The sequence below is a fragment of the Malaclemys terrapin genome, chromosome 11, assembly GCF_027887155.1.
Source record: "Malaclemys terrapin pileata isolate rMalTer1 chromosome 11, rMalTer1.hap1, whole genome shotgun sequence".
In the NCBI taxonomy this organism is placed as follows: Eukaryota; Metazoa; Chordata; order Testudines; family Emydidae; genus Malaclemys; species Malaclemys terrapin.
Window position 1 is genome coordinate 37,106,422 of NC_071515.1, and position 18,484 is coordinate 37,124,905.

The 18,484-nt window shown below is 42.9% G+C and overlaps 1 protein-coding gene across 2 annotated transcripts in view; it reads right to left on the minus strand.

The window, feature by feature from the left end:
• Nucleotides 1–231: 231 nt before the first annotated feature.
• The window catches only part of AGPS (alkylglycerone phosphate synthase), a 131,003-nt gene continuing 112,750 nt past the window's right edge, over nt 232–18,484 (minus strand). For both annotated transcript variants that reach the window (XM_054043859.1, XM_054043860.1), the window contains exons 19-20: nt 18,078–18,135; nt 232–880 (exon numbers count right to left, since the gene is read on the minus strand). In XM_054043859.1, the coding sequence (XP_053899834.1) occupies nt 759–880; nt 18,078–18,135 (180 nt within the window). In that variant the 3' untranslated portion in view covers nt 232–758. The remainder of the gene's footprint in view (nt 881–18,077; nt 18,136–18,484) is intronic.

The following is an 18,484-nucleotide window of genomic DNA, read 5'->3' on the forward strand; positions in this document are numbered from 1 at the left end:
AATAAAGTGAAACCAGACACATTAGGAGTGCAGTGTTCATGAAGGCAATAATTTTATGTAACAAACCTGTTAATATACAATGAGAAACATCTGCTGTTCTGTACAAAACTTATAATGACTAACATATTAAAGAAGATTATCCCAGCAATGCAAATACAACTCAGGCTACACTTTAGTTAAGTATTCTTTTCAAAGATTTTAAAATTTTCAATAATGCTGAAAAGGAGCCAAACATCCTACAGAACCATGTTGAATCTTTTAAACAGAAAGCCTACATTTATACTGCTACTTGCTTAACCCTTCAGCACACAAGTATTCCCTTAGTGAAATCCACCTCTCATGTGCTTCCCAGCAACTTTCCTCTAGCAAGAGACTGAGTGAGCAGCTGTTTATGTAGACAACACCAATGTCAGTCTTTGTTCTTCTTGCAGGGGAAGCTTTAATAAAAAACAGCTGGTTTCATCCAGCATGGAAATCATTGGCTGTACCGGCTAACCAAACTTGGAATGCTGTATCTGCATTTGCAAGCAGGTATATACCTTCATGTGCCTCTGCCAGGTTGTGTGTTAAGAGAGGTTTAGGAGTACAGTCAGTAAATCTGTGAATGTTAATAGTGAAGGTTTACATTTTATTGGAGGAAAACCAATATAAGAAAGATATTAGCTTTTAAAGTTCAGTCCGTGTTATATTTGATTACTGGGATAACAGTACAATGAGGCTAAAAATCGTAATTTTGAAATTTTCAGATAGTAAGGGTTTTATAAAAGGTTCCTGTTTCCAAAGATGTTATTGGGGTCCACATATTCTTTGACAGACTTAAGCATCCCCAAGCCAACATCAGAGATACTCTCCTTCATCCACTGCTTCCGCAACTTGCCCACTAGAAAAACAAAAACAAAAATGCTTCAATATGTGGCATGATACTAGGAGCCAATCAATCTTATGACCATGAATGAATAAACACTGTGTGATAAATGCTTTTATTCAAAAATGAGAAATGTTTTGCTTTATTTGATTTATTGAGCCCACCAGACTATCAAGCTCATTAAGCTCGGTGTACTCCCAGAGGAAGCTTGTGTTCTACACTGTCTACTTTCTTTGCAAACTATGAAATTTAGATGAAGTTTAGGTTGAAATCATGTGTCAGATTACAAATAGCGAAATGGTAATTACATACATTTTTAAAAGAGCCCCAGACCCTCATCTTATTAAGAAATTAAAAAATGTTAGGAGGAAATAAATAAAAATAAAACATCTCAAGAATTGTTCTGCTTAGCCTAAAAACCGTTCTATGCAGGAAGAAGTAAGTTTTAACCACGAAGTAAATATGTTAAAAGTGACCTTCAGGTTTAAAATAGGATCAGCCTAAAAACCCATGGAAATCTCTAACAGAGGAATTAAAACTGGTAAAGGTATAAAATGTAATATTCACTCACCTAAAAGTGGCATGTTTTAGTTTAGATAAATCTCTATATAAAATAATATATTCTCCGTAGTTGTGAATATAAATTCACAATGTGGAAGCCTAATTTTCAGAGTACAATGAATATTTAAGACAAATTTACATACAAAATAGATTTTTTTCTAAATTATATATGGGAGAAATTTACATTTGTTGGATAAAACAGCAATTTACTCAACTTCTGTCACAAAAACAAACAAGTTATTTTAATGGTTAACTTAAAGGGCCACTTTATGGGAACGTTATTTATTAATTAACCAAGTCATCAACCCTGATTTAATAGGTCAATCAAAATAGGGGACATTCTTTCATTACAGTCTAGCATTTAGCTTGCCAGTCTAAGACACAATCCATTTGTCAGGATGAGGTGATATACTATAGCATCTGCCTCTTGGAAATCTTTAAGAGTATCTGAAGCTAAATTCAAATCATCTTTTGTGTCCCATTCTCAGGGTAGCCATCAAACTGTCATCAGAAAAATGAACGATGGGGACATCACTGGAGAACAGAATATTTTTGTTTATACCTTAAGGAATATAAACTAGCCACAGTGCTGACTGAAAGAAAGCAGTGTAAAATGTTCAAAAAACGCTGAAAAAACAATCCTGAAATGTAGTACAAAATGACTATTTGTACATGTGTATTAAGTGTATAGTATAGGTATTAAAATTAATATGCAATAAGAGTAACTGCCAGTCTTATTTCACAGTCTTCCTCTAAGATATCCCTCCTCGATAATATCTTGTCATTACAATTCTATTGTCTCCTAAGCAAATTGATATTTTTGTCTAGTTAAATTAATAAAAAACTACAAAGACTGTGGATATGGCTTGACCATCACACTTCAAGCAATCTACACTCTGGCAGTTAGAGACAAGGAGTTGAAGAACAGTCAATGCCATTTTCAACCGTTATCTGTAATATAGTTTCAGTGAATGTGTCCTGTGGTTACGGATGTAATTGTCCTGAAAAGACTGCAAACAACTGCTCCAACAAGATGGAGCACATTAGAACCACAGCAGGATGCCCAACAGCTAGCATGCCTGCCTCTTTTTACACCTCTAGTAATAATGCAATTCCATGAGGAACTGAACTACCGTCTGAGCAGACACCAAACAGCCATTGCATATTTAATGAAGTCACTCACCAAGTGCTGGAAAACAGAAGGTGCTTGGAGTGCATCATTAGTTCTGTCAGAGTGATAATTTACACATCTATCTTGTCAAATTTTCTATGGTTTATACTTTTACAATAATAAATCTAACATACATTTGATTAGTGAACTGGAAAGTAAAAAAGCTGTACAGAAGATATATCAGTGGTCCTCCATGAACATATTTGATAAAAGATTTTTAACCCCTTGGTAGCGCTGGGCTGTAAGCTCCTGCTGTCCAGGGCTAATGAGTTTTACATAGTCTTGTCAGCTATTGTAATTTTTTTTTAATCAAGAGGTTAAAAATAAAGTTAAAACAATTGTTTTCCTTAGCAAATTTAAATTGTTCCATTTACCATCTTACATGTAATTACAAGGGCATATAATTCAAGAAAAAAAGCTACATAAAAGAACAGGACTTGTGTAGAAGATTCTGGTGTCATTCATACAGAAAAGCAGTACTATATCTCACTAAGTTTGCTTCAGTCTTATGAATATTCCATTTGTTTTATCTACACAGGATACCCCATTATATATTAAAGAAATTAACTACCTTCAGATATATTAAATATTGAAGGGCCTGGACCTCAAAAGTTTTTAGAGTCTAAGTAGATATATATTCATTCTTTCAAGGGCAGGAAAAAGGAACAAGACTCCTTGAGATGTTTTACTGAAAAGTAATTAAGCTTCTTAAAATTACTGGAGCAGCTCAGAGAGACATACAGAGTTGTGAAAAAACTAACTACAAGAAAACTATCGATCTGAAAGAAACACTGCCTTCCAAAACAAAAACCAGATCTAATTTTGACCCTAAGCTATTAAGAATTACAATAGCTTACTTCTGAATAGAGGAAAATCTCCAGATATCAGATTTCTGTATTTTAAAAATTATATTTAAAAAACACTTATGTTGAACTGACATGCACATCTTTAACTACATAGCAGCTGTTTAGCTATGCTTTTATATCTCACCACAATAGTCGTACTTTGGGGCTGCTACTCTTTTCCCTATTAGTCCTATCAGAATAAACTCTATTCATGGGATCATGTTGCCTCACCACAATGCAACATCATAATATCCTTAGTAAGACATTGAGACTAATTATCCAAGGTGAAAAATATGGGGCTGACTTTCAGATTTTAAAACTAATGGCAAATGCCCAATCCCAACAAATGTGCTAACAATTGATTATACTGGTGCATAAATAAGTAATCAAAACCAGTCATGTAATTTCAAGCACCATTAGAAACAGGAAGAAGAGATCCACTGTTTGCAAAATGGAACAGGACAAATTCAGCAAGAAAACAAATGTTATCTATGTTATAGACGAGATGAAAGCTGCCATGCAGCTCATTTAGGGCTATACATTTATGTGCCATGTTTATACTGCCTTTTCCTCAAAAATATGGTTAAGATCTATAAACTATGTATATAACATTTTAAAAGTGTATTCTAGGATTCTAACCCTTTAACTAGGTTATAAATAACCCAAATACAATGAACTAGCAAATATGCACTTATTCTCTTCCTGAATGGACAGTGTACTGATATTTCACTGATTTCAACTGAAATAGGATGAAAACAGGAGGATTTCTTAATAAATGAGTTAGTGACTAGGGGTGGGGTGGAATGTCTTTTCCTGTTCAGTGATGCACGGAGAAAATGATGTAATTTTTTTTCATGAATTGGATTTTTTTTTTTTTTAAATATGGGAAGGGAGATGTACATACATCAATTGGAAGTGCACGTCCAACTTTTGCCAATATGATTCACATTCTCATCATATCAGATCCATTTCTAGAATGCCTCAAGCAAAGTACTTTTCCAGCTGTGATCATTCATGTATCTTGACATAGTAATCCAGGTTCTTGCAACCTGTAGGTTAGATCACCACAATGTGCTCTATTTGGAACTCTGCCTGAAAAATACCTAGAAGCTTCAGCTAATGCAGTAGTCCAATCTTCAATGAGGCAAGCAGTTACCACATAATGCTGATGTTCCACATGGTATGCACTGGCAACTTTTTTGGTCAAGAGAGCACCTGAAAGTGTTGGTTATATTCTATGAGTATCCTAAATAGTTTGGAACCCATTTATGTGAGAAATCATCTCATGTTTTATCACGGAAGTTGTGATTGTATGGATTGTTTTACTTTGTGCTTGAGGTGAAGCACTCCAGGATAGATGGGCAGGACACTCTCAATGGAGTGTCCATGCCTAGGGAATCTGCTCTCTGGTGATCCACCAAAGCTAAGGTTAGGCAAACCTCAGGTCACAAAGACCTGTTTATTCAGGACCTTTGACTGACTCTTACTAATACCTACAATTCTGTTATTAAATGTATTCTGAAGAACTTTTGTGAATAGCCATTTTTGATGATGTAAGGTGGCCAGGTGTTATGCAGCAGACAGAATGACAAATTTCTAACTACGAAGATAATGGGAAATGCTCACAATTTAGCATTTTTAATACAATGTAAATGATAAAGCTGTTGTTGCTGAACAATGAAAGTAAACAATGAGTAGTTTAAAGAAGCGTGTGTCCTGAACAGTACATTTCTTAGACCAGAGGTTCTCAAACTGTGGACCACGGACCAAGCTCCATTCAGGTAGTCTGCAGATAGTTCCCTCTAAGGTGTGTGCCTGTGCAGCCGCGCACAAGGGAATGAAGGGCCACCCTAAGACAGACATTTCTTAGTTTCCATTATCTTTGGCATTGCTAAATCTTACAAGCTAAGCAGGCTTGAGCCTGGCCACTACTCAAAATGGAGACCTCCAAGTTGAAACCCCGGGTACTGCATGAATTGGGGCTGGTGATGCAGAACTGTATTAACTCTATAGCATGGCAAATGGCAGCATGCTGTTATAAGACACAATATTTCAACTGAGATACAGAACAGAGGCCTGACCACTGGTGGCTTTGAGAGGTGGCCTGACACTTAGCAGGAGTGGGGATGCTTATTCCTGTGGCCATCATGACATTTGATCTTCAGCAATTTCATTCTACCTACTTAAGAATAAACTCTCCTGTTGCATCAGCTGGATGAACAGATGAGTCTCTTCCTGTCCTGAAAACACGAGTGTGACACTGGTGATATAGACTAGCTGCTGCATCCAACCCCAGAAGAGACTGCTTTTCAAAGCTGTGTGAAATGATCCCTGTATTGTATACAGTACCTCACGCATTCTGCATTTCTGCATGCATGGAATTTTGCCAAACTGCCAGAAAATGCCATATTTCGACTGTGAAATCTGCCATTTTGTTGTAACCAGGCACCTAACATTGTGCTCCCTGCAGTACCAGCACTCGACTGTAGCTTCTCCTGTGTGCTGCTTTCAGCAGGAGGAGGGGTGCATTACATAAGCAGCACAAGCCTTGTTGCCTAGCGGAACCAGAAAGAGGGACAACAGCTTTCCTGGCCCATTAGGCCTTCGAAAATGTGTGACTGGGGGAGGAGCGGAGTATAGTGGATGCATACCTGGAGTATAGTGAATGAGCTATAAGACGATTCACCACTGGGCAGGCACTGGGCAGAGCTTTGTCCCACTGGAGATGCAAAATATGTGACTCGGGGTGTGAGGGAGGGGACTGAGTGGGACTGCAGAGGAAAGGCTATGGTAGAGAGAGGCCAGGTGGTTGAGCTGTGGGTGCCAGACATAAATCCATCCCACTGGACTGCTTTAAGTTAATCTGGGGACCCAGGAACACCACAACACAGGGCCACTTGTGGATATACCCCAAAGGCCTAGCCATTGCACTGTAGCCCTACTGTAGCCACACCTCTTCACTTGGGTGGTGTTGGATCTCCTACCCACTTAGAAAGCAAGGACAGCAATATGGGACCCACAAAAAGGAGCTTTATCCAACTGTTGCATATTCCTCCTAGCAGGTGGATGCTGTTTCTACAGGGACCTAAATATCCAGCCTTACTGGGAGTATTTTTTCCCATGAAACACATATCCTAGCGGAACAAGATACTGAACACTAAGATAAAAAGTAGGCCACTGGATGAAGTAAAGAGGACAGAGTGAAATATACAATACATCTGCTAGGAACAGTCCAAGATTTGTAGGTTACTTATGTGATTTTTCCATCCCTTTACTAGAATGCCTTACAGTACCCAACAATAAGATAATCAGAGTCCAAAGCATGATATTCTACAACAGAGAAAATGAGGCACTGTTTGCAACAGAGCCTCCCTACCTCAAATTCCTACTTAAATCTCTAATAGTGTTCAGCAGTGTGGTGTGTCACACTTTGTCCATTAAGAAGTTCTCTCCATTTGGAGATATTTCTTCTTCTAGATATAGGCATATTTTAAGATAAAGTAAAATAAAAATTAAATGTGTTTTGTTTTGGTGGTGGGGGGGGAGAGGGGTTCTTTTGCATGCACTTGTCATGGAAGGAAACACTGTCTTGAACTTGTTTTAAACTCAAATTAAAATATTTGTAAGATTACTTTTTATAACTTGACTATCAAGGTTTGATTTTTCACTGCAGGTAGTGGACTGTGTGATTTGGGTCCATACACAAGTTATAGCTATAAACATTTTTTAGTATAAACTTTGTTTTATAACCTGACCAGTTCTTCCATTACAACAAGCACTATGAAGATTGAGTTAAGCAGGCTTTATATTTCCTATAGCCTCAAGTTCCAGACTACATCTGTTTTCTTTGATACACAAAACCAGAGTTAAAATAGCTCCATTTATCACAACATGATTGTAGGCAGACAAACCAGCCTGTCTGTTTCCAGATAAAGAAAGCAACTGTTATTAATCACAATTACAGGACAAACACTAAGAGAAATTGCATCAATATTCTCCCTTTCCCCACACAAGAACTCAAAAGCAGTGCTGAGAATGTCAAGACAAGGCCTGAAGGTCAGTAAATAAAACGGATACCGTTAGTCTAATTCTCCACAGTAAGTCTGTGTATCCCGCGGACAAAAATCCAATCTTGCATATTATATAAAACACAATATTAAATACAGTACATAATATAATACACCCCTCTCTGACAAGACAAAAATACTTAAAATGGAGTTGAGGTAGAGAAATATATATCAGTAATTCAGGAATAAATTATACATTTCAGGGATATTGTAATGAACCCAAAACTAAGGATTAGAAACCCAAGAAATTCAGAGTCAGTGTTAAAGTTAAAAGAAATACAAACAGACAAAGGTATGGAAATGCAATTGAGGCACCCACTCACACCACCTTACTCTGCTCTAGGTGATGCCATGCAATATTTGTACAATTATGATTAAGGCATTTCAGTATTTGTTGTCCCAGATTAATGACTTCTTTTAATAATAATAATAATAATAATAATAAAAAAAAGGGGGGGTGGGTTTCATACTTTGTTTTCCCTCATTCTATAGCAGCCCTGCCTCCCGTGTCTAGGCTGTGGAAAGAGCCCTTTGGAGCAGTGGGCAACCAACTACAACTTAGAGCAACCCTGGAGTTAGCCCGGGAATTTGGAGTGACTCCCAAAAATCAGGGAGCCATCAAGGCGGGGTAAACCCAACTTTGCACTCCCCACACTTTACGTCTTTACATTTTCACAAAGAGCTCAATTTCAACTTCAAAATTAAGAGTTTTATTTTAGGTTATATTTCCCCTTTTCTTCACTTCTGACTCAGTTTCTTGACAATTCCCGCCCCTCCCCCCCCCCCCGAGACTGGAGCTCGGGGAAGGGAAAGAATGCAATTAAACAATTCATTTTAAAATCTGAACTCAAATCAAGAACTAGAAAATTTAAAACAACTGCATTTCTACTCTAAGAGGTCTTGGAATTTAAAAAGAGTGGACATGGGGAAAAAACACTTCTATCAAGTTTACATAGCTAAAATTAACTTTACTCTACACATGTGAAATGTTTGAGAGCAGATTACACATATACATGATGGATCTTTGCTTCGACATGCATCTTCACTCACAAGGAGACTAAAAACTCATTAAAAGACTGAGAATCCATAACAAATTATTCCCCATTTCCTTATTCAGGATGTGAAGTGTCAATCAGAGTACTGAGTGAGACAGACATGTATACATGAAGTATACACAAAGATTTTATATGGATGTTTCTCATGTAGCAAATAGTAGGCTAAAGGATTTGTCCATTCCCAATGTCCATTGGATTCAGTTTTTCATCATTACCAGAAATACATAAAATCCCACACAAAAGATTATGTTAAAAGAACATTAAGATTGCAAAGTCAAGCACTTAAAAAGTTAGGAGACGCCAGAATTAAGGTTGCCTGTGAAGTGACTTACCTAACATCACATAAGAACTCTGTGGCAAAGGCAGGGAGAGAATCCATTTCTCTAGGACAGCATTCAACTGCCTTAACCATGAAACTGTCCTCTTCCTGCTATCCCCTGCCTCATTTTCTACACATCTTCCAGCTTCTGCACAGATTGAAGTAGGGTTCTTTAGACAATAGCCTCCTAATTCACAACCCTAATTCATCCCTAGAGCAGGTCCATCCTGTGCAGTAAATGAGGTAGGGATCTTGAGGAAAAAATAATAGTATCATGTAATTTTAAGGACTACATCATAATGCATAAGCATATGGGGGCCAAATTAAAGTTGTACAGGTGACCTTAATTCTGGCATTTCCAAACTTCTGAGTGCTTGACTTTGCAACCTTAATAATGTTCTTTCAACATTGTTTGTGTATAATCTCCTAGAAGTTTAAAAAGTAAATTGTAAAAACAAATTCCATCAGTACTGTGAGTGGCATCATATTGACACGCACATGGTTCATCAGCAGGGTTGGAACCTTTAGATCCACAGAACAGACCTCTGACACTTGAGCTAACGGAGCAACTGATACCAGGAGCAACTGATACCAGTAGTGAGTTGTCATCCTCTCTGTTGGACCAGCACTAGAGGGAGATGAGACACACACTGTCAGTGGGTTTCAGTGATTTTTGCTGATAGCAAAGGAATGGCAAGACTCAATTTTGGGTTACATTCCAAGCTCTTGGGATTGTGGGAGATTGTGCACTCGGGGGGGAGGGATAGCTCAGTGGTTTGAGCATTGGCCTGCTAAACCCAGGGTTGTGAGTTCAATCCTTGAGGGGGCCACTTGGGGATCTGGGGCAAAATCAGTACTTGGCCCTGCTAGTGAAGGCAGGGGGCTGGACTTGATGACCTTTCAAGGTCCCTTCCAGTTCTAGGAGATGGGAGATCTCCATTAATTATTAATTATTATAGTGTGCAGACTTGTGTTTCCCCTCAGGCTTGATCCCTTTTGCCCTGTCCCTCTTCCCCAAGCATGGCTCCTTGCCCCAGTCCCATTCTCCTTGCTACCCCAGCCTGCTTACCCAACCAGTCTCCCTCCCTCCAGCCTCGCTGTCCAAGTCCCAATCCACCCTAATTCTCATTCTCCCCACATCCACTCCCCTTGCCCAGGCAGTCCCAGTTCCCCTGTTTCAGCTCCTCATCTGATCAGTCTCTTCTTCCAGTACTTGTCTCCTTCCCTGGGCTCTTCATCCAATCTCAATCTTCACTTCTCCATGGCTCTTTGTTCTAGTCTTTTTGCCCAGCCAATCTCTGATTCTTTCCCGGCACCCCTGCTCCTTGTCAGGTGTCTCCCCTCCCTCAGTTCTCTGCCCATGTTGCCTCTCAGCCCAGCCTCCTTATCTAGCCAGACCCAGTCTTGCTCTCTCTCCTTAGCTCCTCATCCAATTTCACTGTCGACCCCAATCCCATGCGTGTATCATTTCCTTCACAGGCTCCCAGTCTGAGCTTTCCTTCTCCCCCTCCGCTCTCAGTCCCAGTCTCAGTCCTCTCCCCCATGTCCAATTCCAGTCTACTCTTTTCCTTCCCACCGACCAGGCTCTTGTCCCCCCACATTCAAAATCAGATTGTTTTCGCCTCCACACTGCCTGGGCAGGGAAGGTCACTGAGAACACAGACGAGAGAAACTCTCTGCTCTAAGACCTGGTGACCAACCTCACCCCAGCCTGGAGCAGTTGAGAGTAGTCATTACAGACAAAAATCCAGCTTTGCTCTTGTAGCTTTGGGCTGGAGCATGCCAGGTTGCAGTATGGGAATGGCACATGCACAGTCCGGTCACAGGTAGCAGGTGGGAGGGGATAAAACATGCTCAGTCACTCCATGGGGATAGTACATATGCAATCTGGTCAGCATTAAGAGCTGTGAGAGGCTCAAGCATGCTCAGCGAGGATAGTGTCTTTGGAGACTTTAGCAGCCAAAATCAAATAAATCTCTACTATGCATCTGCAAACAGAGATTTCTAAGGCTTGTAACTTGGGCAAATTTGGGAGGTATTTCATGAAACTACCAAAAGGCACATCTATGACACAAAGAACAACCCCCTGCCAAGTTTCAAGTACCTGTACCAAAGTATGGGGGCATTAGAGAATTTCAAAGAAAAGGTCTCCAGAATTTAACATTGGCAAAATATTTTTCTTCTACCCTTGTTCTTAAGTGTCTTAATCATTTGGTTGAATTGTTAAAAAAGAAAAAACCTCAAAAGCCTTCCACTTGAAGAAGATGCCAACCCAGAAAATTACAACCCAAATGGTTAAAATTTGGCAAAATTATAACCAAACTGAATAAAGGGTCTTTTAAGTTGGGAAATATTGGGCAATCTTAATAATAGGGGGCATTATTAGCTCCACCAATAAGTAGAACGCCAAACAAAATTTGAAACTGTTTAAGTGCTCTTAATAAATAAGAGTCCTGTTAAGCAGAAGAAACATTTATATAAAGATACAAGTTGAACAGGTTTTAAGATCTTACTATACTTAGAAAAAATTGGTTACTAGCCTTCCATAACTGCTGTTCTTTGAGATATGTTGCACATGCCCATTCCAATATAGCTGTGTTTGTGCCCAGAGCTCAGTCGCCAGAGAAAATTCCCTCAGTGGCATCTGTTGAGTCAGCTCCGGTGCCCCCTGGTGCCACACACTGATAGCACCTGTATAAAGGGGCTGGCCAACCCCAGGCCCCCTCAGTTCCTTCTTTCCAGCCAACTCCGATAAGAGGGGTAACAAGGGCAGGTCTTGGAATGGACATCTTGAAGAACAACCTTATGGAAGGTTATTAACCGTTTTTTTCTTCAAGTGATTGCACATGCCCATTCCAATGTCGGTGACTCCCAAGCAGTTGAATAGGTGGTGGGCTCAGAGTTCAGACAGGCTTGACTGCAACACAGCTCGACTAAATCTGGCATCATCCTGGCCTGCTGGGCGATGGCATAATGAGAAGAGATTGTATGCACTAACGATCAAGTTGCAGCTTTGCAAATGTCCTGAATAGGAATCTGTGCCAGAAATGTCATTGAGGATGCCTGTGCCCTCATGGAGTGAGCAATTGGGATAGGTGAGGGAGTTCATAACATGCGAGGATATTTGATGCGATCTATGAGGAGATTCTCTGAGCAGACACGGGAAAACCTTTCATCCTGTCTGCTACCGCTACTAATAGCTGGGTGGACTTCCAGAACAGTTTGGTCCTTTCTATGTAGAATGCTAGCACATATTTAACATCCAATGAGTGAAGCTTTTGCTCTTTCCTGTTTGCACGTGGCTTCTGGTAGAAAACGGACAAGATGATAGCTTGATTGCTATGGAACTGAGAAACCACTTTCGGGAGGAACGTGGGGTGAGGATGCAACTGTACATTATTTTTAAGGAAAAGAGCATAACAGCAGTTCTGAAGTGAGAGCATGGATCTCTGGATTCTCTCCTAGAAGAAGTGATGGCCACTAAGAAGGCCACTTTCCAGCAAGAAACATGATGCTATCAGCTTGAATGGTGGGCCCATAAGCTTTGATAAGACCAGACTGAGATCCCACGAAGAGACTGGCTCGTGTACTTGGGGGTACATCCTCTCTAGGCCCTTAAGGCAACAGACATCTCATGTGAGAACACTGAGGGTGAAAAGCCAATATTGCTGCCAGGTGAACCTTGATTGACGAGATATTCAAACCCTGCTGTTTCAGGTGTAGTAGGTAGTCCAGAATGAGCGGCAGTGACTAAATTGTTGGTGAGACCGCCTGGCTGGGAAGACCAGAGGAAGAACCACTTCCACTTAGCGAGGTAAGTGGCCCTGGTATAGGGTTTCCCACTACTTAACAGGATCTGTCAAACCTGCTCCTACGAGGCCCACTCTCCTGGTTTCAGCCATGAAGCTTTCAGGCCATCAGGTCGAGGGAGCCAAGATTTAGGTGGAGATGACCATGGTCCTGAGAGATCAGGTGCAGAGGAAGTGGGATGGGGGTCGCCATAGAGAGATCCAGCAGGGTGGTGAACCAATGGTGGTGGGTCCATGCTAGGCCTATCAGGATGACCTGCACTCAGTCTCATTTGATCTTTAGCAGGACTTTATGAGTGGAATAGGAGGGAATGCATAGTATAGGTGAACCTTCCACAGAAGGAGGAAGGCAGCTGTAAGCAACCCCAGGCTGTGAACCTACAGCGAGCAGAACTGATGACACTTCCTGTTGTATTGGGTCACGAACAGTCTACTAGGCGAGTCCCCTGCTGCTAGAAAGTGTCCTTCATGATATCCAGCAGAAGTGACCACTTGTGGTGATCAGAGAAAGACCAGTTGAGGCGATCCACCAGTTTGTTCTGTGCTCCTGGTAGGAAGGAAGCCTCAAAATGAATCAAACAGGCTCTGCAAAATTCCCACAGCCAAACTACCTCTTGACTTGGTGTGTGGGGAAGCAAACCCCTCCCTATTTGTTGATATAGAACATGGTTGTCATGTTGTCTGTGAGAACCAAGACATTCTTGCTCACAAGATGAGCTAGGAATAGCCAACATGCCAGATGGACTGTCCTGAACTCCGATGTTGATGTGCAGAGAGAGCTCTTCCTGAGACCAAAGGCCAGAGGTGAGCTCCCCAGCCTAGTGTTGACACATCAGAGACCAGAGAAAGTTACAACTGGGGCCAAGAAAACAGGGATGCCTGCACAAACCACCAGTGGATCTAGCCACCAGTTGAGGGAGGTGAGACCTGGGGGAGGAATCGTGAGGATTGAGTCCAGATGGTGGTGGTTTGGAGAGCATACGGAGATCAGCCATGTCTGGAGAAGCCTGAGGTGTAGTCTTGCATACTGGACCACATAAGTACATGAGTAGGGCCCTACCAAATTCATGGTCCATTTTGGTCAATTTCAGTTATAGGATTTTAAAAATCCTACATTTCAGTTTCAGATACTTAAATCTGAAATTTCACGGTGTTGTAGCCATGGGGGTCCTGACCCAACCTGGAGTTGTGGGGGTGGATGGGGTGGGATTGCCAGGCTATTGTAGGGGGGTCACTGTACTGCCACCTTTACTTCTGTGCTGCTGCCTTCAGAGCTGGACTTTAAATCGGCAGCTGCGGAGCTTCCTCTGGCTGGTGAGAGGTTCCTGGAGAGGGGTCTGACCCGGCCTCAGGAGTGGCCCGGGCAGAGTAAGAGTAAGTCCTGTCCATGACTAGCGGCTGCAGCCCAGTACACAGTAGGAGCCCCCAGATGGGTGCCCTCAGCCTGCCCCTCCCGGACTTCAGGCTCAGCACCTGGGAGTTAAAGGGACCTTGGGCAGGTTGGGGGGGGGGGCGGGGGGAGGGGAGGTGACCACAGCACCCCTCTGGCCACAGAGTCCTGGATGGTCGCTCACTCGCCCACCTGTAAGGCCGGCCCTGACCTCCCATGCCCAAAATTGATGACCCACCTGCCCCCATACCAGGTCATCCTCATTTCTGCGCTGATGATGGTAGCAGCACTGCCAGGCAGCAGCCATCTGTGAAATCTGGTCTCCTCTACGATAGCCAGATTTCACAGGGGAGATCAGATTTCACGGTCCATGATGCGTTTTTCATGGCTGCGAATTTGGTTGGGTCCTATACATGAGGCCACGGGCCCAGCAGCCTCACGCAAGATTGGGCTGTGGTAACGCCAGGTGCTCTTTGAGGTGTGCTATAAGACCAGTAATTGCCTGGAAATGACCTTCTGGGAGGAAGACCCTGGCCTAGGCAGAGTCGAGCATTGCTCCAATAAACTCTACCTCTGCAGTGGTATGAGGATTAGCAGGCCTAAGGCTTGGAAAGAGGACTGAATAAGAAGGATGCTGAGCTCTAGACCAACCTTTGATCAGCCAGTCATCCAGATGCGGGTAAAGTTGCACCCCTTGCCTCTTGGGAAGGCCTTCACTACAGCTATGTACTTCGTAAACACTCCTGGGGCTGCCAACAGGCCAAACAAGAGGATTGAAAACTGGTAGTGCATGTTGCCCACAACAAACCTGAGGAACTTCCTGTGTCCTCAGACGATTGTGATATGAAAGTAAGTGCGTCTTAAACCGAGGGTGATGTCTCAGTCCCCAGGACCCAGGGAGGAAATGATGGAAGCCAGTGAGACCTGTGGAACTTTAGCTTCTTGAGGTAGATATTGAGCTGGCACATGCCTAGAACAGAGTAGAACCCATAGCCCCGTAGGTTCTGTGAAACCTCTTCTATAGCGCCAACCTTTAGGAAGGACTGAACCTCCTGGGCTAGGAGTTGCTCATGAGAAGGGTCCCTAAAGGGATGGAGGAGAAGGATGTAAGGGAGGGTAGAACTGAACAGGGGGGGGGGGGGGGGGGAGTGCGAATATCCCACCTCAACCACGCTCAGCACCCAAGAATCCATGGTAATACAGAACCATATCCGGAGGAAGTGGAACAGATGATCCGCAAACACGGGGGAAATAGGATCCTGGAACTCAGACTGGTACAACATCCTTGAGGGTCCCATCAAAAGGCCTGCTTGGAGCCCCATGAAATGTCTGGGAGGGGCAAGCATTGATCCTGAGGAAGTGGGGGCAGAGGTCTGCATCTAAAGCCCTATTTCCTTTCCTCTTTGGGTCCTGTTGGGTTGACAGAGGGAAGTACCGGGAGGATTGCGGAGGCCTACAGTGCCTCCTCGAAGTCACCGTGGAATACAAATCCAGGGACTTTAGGGTTGCCATAGAGTCTTTCAGACCAGTCTGCTCTGAGACGAGCGAAGCACTCTCAAAAGGACAGGCTCTGAAGCGCTAGTTGAACCTCCTGCCGGAGGCCAAAGGATTGGAGCCACGAGCTCCACTGCAGAACCACGGACCTAGTGGCCAAATCAGCTGCATCCAGGGCTACTGCATTCCAGTCTGGCCTCATGCAGGAGCGAGTCCTTAAACACTGACATGGAGTCCCATGTGTTGAAGTCATATCTGCTCAGGAGCGCAGGCTGGTTAGCAATCTTGAGCTGCAGACTCCCAGTCGTGACCTTCCTACCAAAATGGTCCAGCTTTTTTCAGTCCTTAGCTTTGGGACTCGCCCCTTGCGACCACTGTCATTCCCGTTGGTTGACTGCAGTGACCTCAAGGGATCCAGGGGGTGGGGGTGGGGAAGCATATACAACAACTCATATCAATGAGCCAGGACAAAGTACCTCTTTTCAGTCTGCGGTACCTCTTTCCTGGTACTCGGCACAAGCCTTGGTTCTGGAATCTGGATCGGGGATTACCCGAAGGGGTGGTGGAGCTCTTCCTTCCGAGGCCATCAAGTAGAAGCGCCTCAACTGGGGTCCCTGCACTGGGGGGAAAATGCCCACGGGTTCCAAAACAGCCACTGCATAGGCACCAGCCAGTGACCAGGGGCCCAAGTACCAGAAGGCATCACTTGGCTCAGGTCCACTGCCAGGTAGGACCAACAGGAGGAGTGCGAGGGTTGACTCCTGGCACAGGAGAAGTAAGATCCCACCTCCGACTGACAACGAGGAGTCTGCCTGGCAACCATGGCAGAGCGGATCCCACTATTGCTGCCGATGGATGCAGAGAAGGGGAAGACCGAGATGGGGCTATCATGGTTGGCTTCCCTTTAGGTGGCACCTGGCACCATCTATCTCAGTACCCAACCCTAAGCGGTGGGTGGGCATTCTCTTCTGTATGCTGGTACTGACCCTACCAACTCTTGTACTGCTGGTGAGGGTGACACCGAGAGTGAGAGCAGGTCCCTGGCTACAGCAAAAGTCTGTGGTGTGGATGGCATCACAATAGTGCCAGCACTGCGCTGAACCTCTGGTGTCAACGGATCATCCAGTACTGGATTTAATGGTGCCCGCCTTGGAGTTGGAGTCAACAGCAACGACTTTTGGGCTGCCAGAACCAGGGAGTGGCCTGACCTAGGTTGCACTCTGCACTGGTCTCTATGCCTGGCTGTCCTCTGGGTTGGGGGACATCCTCCCTCGGTTGGCAGCTTCTTTCTTTCTCTCTCTTCTTGCTTGGTACCAGGGATGGCGAACAGTGCTGAGACTCCTGGGCGGCACGAGAAGCGCTCCTCACAGAAGCTGAGGTGCTTGGTGTTGAGTCCGACTGGCATGGGTCCAAGGAAGTTCACAGCGCTGCCTCCATCAACAGTGACTTCAGCCCCTCCTCTGCAAATTTTGAAGTGATGCCCTGTGTGAGCTTCACTCAAGCACTTCAGGCAACTGGAGAGCAGATCGCTCAGGGGCATAGCCTTGTTGCAAGAAGCACAAGGCTTGAAGCCCAGCAACAGAGGAAACTCCGCTAAACTGAAAATAACTAACAACCAACAGAGTAAGAATGATACTAATGGCAATACAGTTCAGAGAGAACTTGCAAGAGCAAGGGAAACAGTTCCAGCAACCGTCAGATGATAAGAAGGAACTGAGGCACGTGGGGTCAGCTGGCCCCTTTATGGTGTCGCTGAGCACCACAGGGACCAGACCTGATGGATACCACGGAAAGAAAAATTTCTGGTGATTGTGCTCTGGGTCTGCACACACCTACATTGGAATGGACATGTGCAATCACTTGAACCCATAACCTAAGCCTCATTTTCTTTTACTGTTACAATGTACTATATACCCAAAGCAGAAAATATTTTCTACACTATAATCATAACTGTTCTACCCATAAAAAGGTATGCCAGGAAATCTGCCACCATCAACATTAACAAATATTCTAGTGGGATTTAGGACTCAACAGCATTAATGTAGATAACAAAAGTGAGAGGTTTTGTAATAGCTTTCAAGAAAAACAAATTATAATCCTACTACTTCATGTACATAGAATCTCAAAATAAATCTAAAAATCTTTACATGTGCTTGATCAGCATAAGCCACTTACAAAAATATGGGCCAGTCAAATATTATTGTTATTCTCAATCATATGGGAGATCTCTTATCAAATGTTCTGGGTCCCCAAGAATGTACTGCATGTAAAATGTGTAGCACCATGATCCAGCGTCAAGGCAGGCAAGACCAACCAGGCTTCCCCTGGAACTCTCATAAAGGAGCAGGGGACGGCCTACAAAGAGGATTTTTGGGGGTAATTTCAAGTAATGTCTCTGAAAAATTCTTCCAAGTTTAAAAAAAAAAAAAAAAAAACTACGCAGAAAATATTTTGTTATAAACCATATAAAATAGATAAACATTCAGAACTAGAAACAATACCTCCATGGTGATGTGACAGACTTCCTCCATTGGCGAGGATTTCCTCTCTAGCAGCTGTCTAAATTGAAGAAAACATTTAAAAATGTTAATTAAATGCAAAGTTTGGTACATTATATGATTCTGACAAGAATTGTATACTAATTATTAATATACGGTACACATAAGAGTGTATTTTCCTGTTAAACTTAATCCACTTTTCCCCTAATTGGAAAAAGGCACTCGTATTCCAGAATAAGAATATCCACATGGGGGTTTATACAATAAAGCTATTCTGGAATTATTTATTTTACATATTCTGGAATAGTTATCCTGGTGATAAACTGAGGTATATTATGATAAATCTCCAAGTCTAGACAAGATTTTACAGTCTTCGTATTATTCTCTACAGCTCAGCAACCGGAATGCAA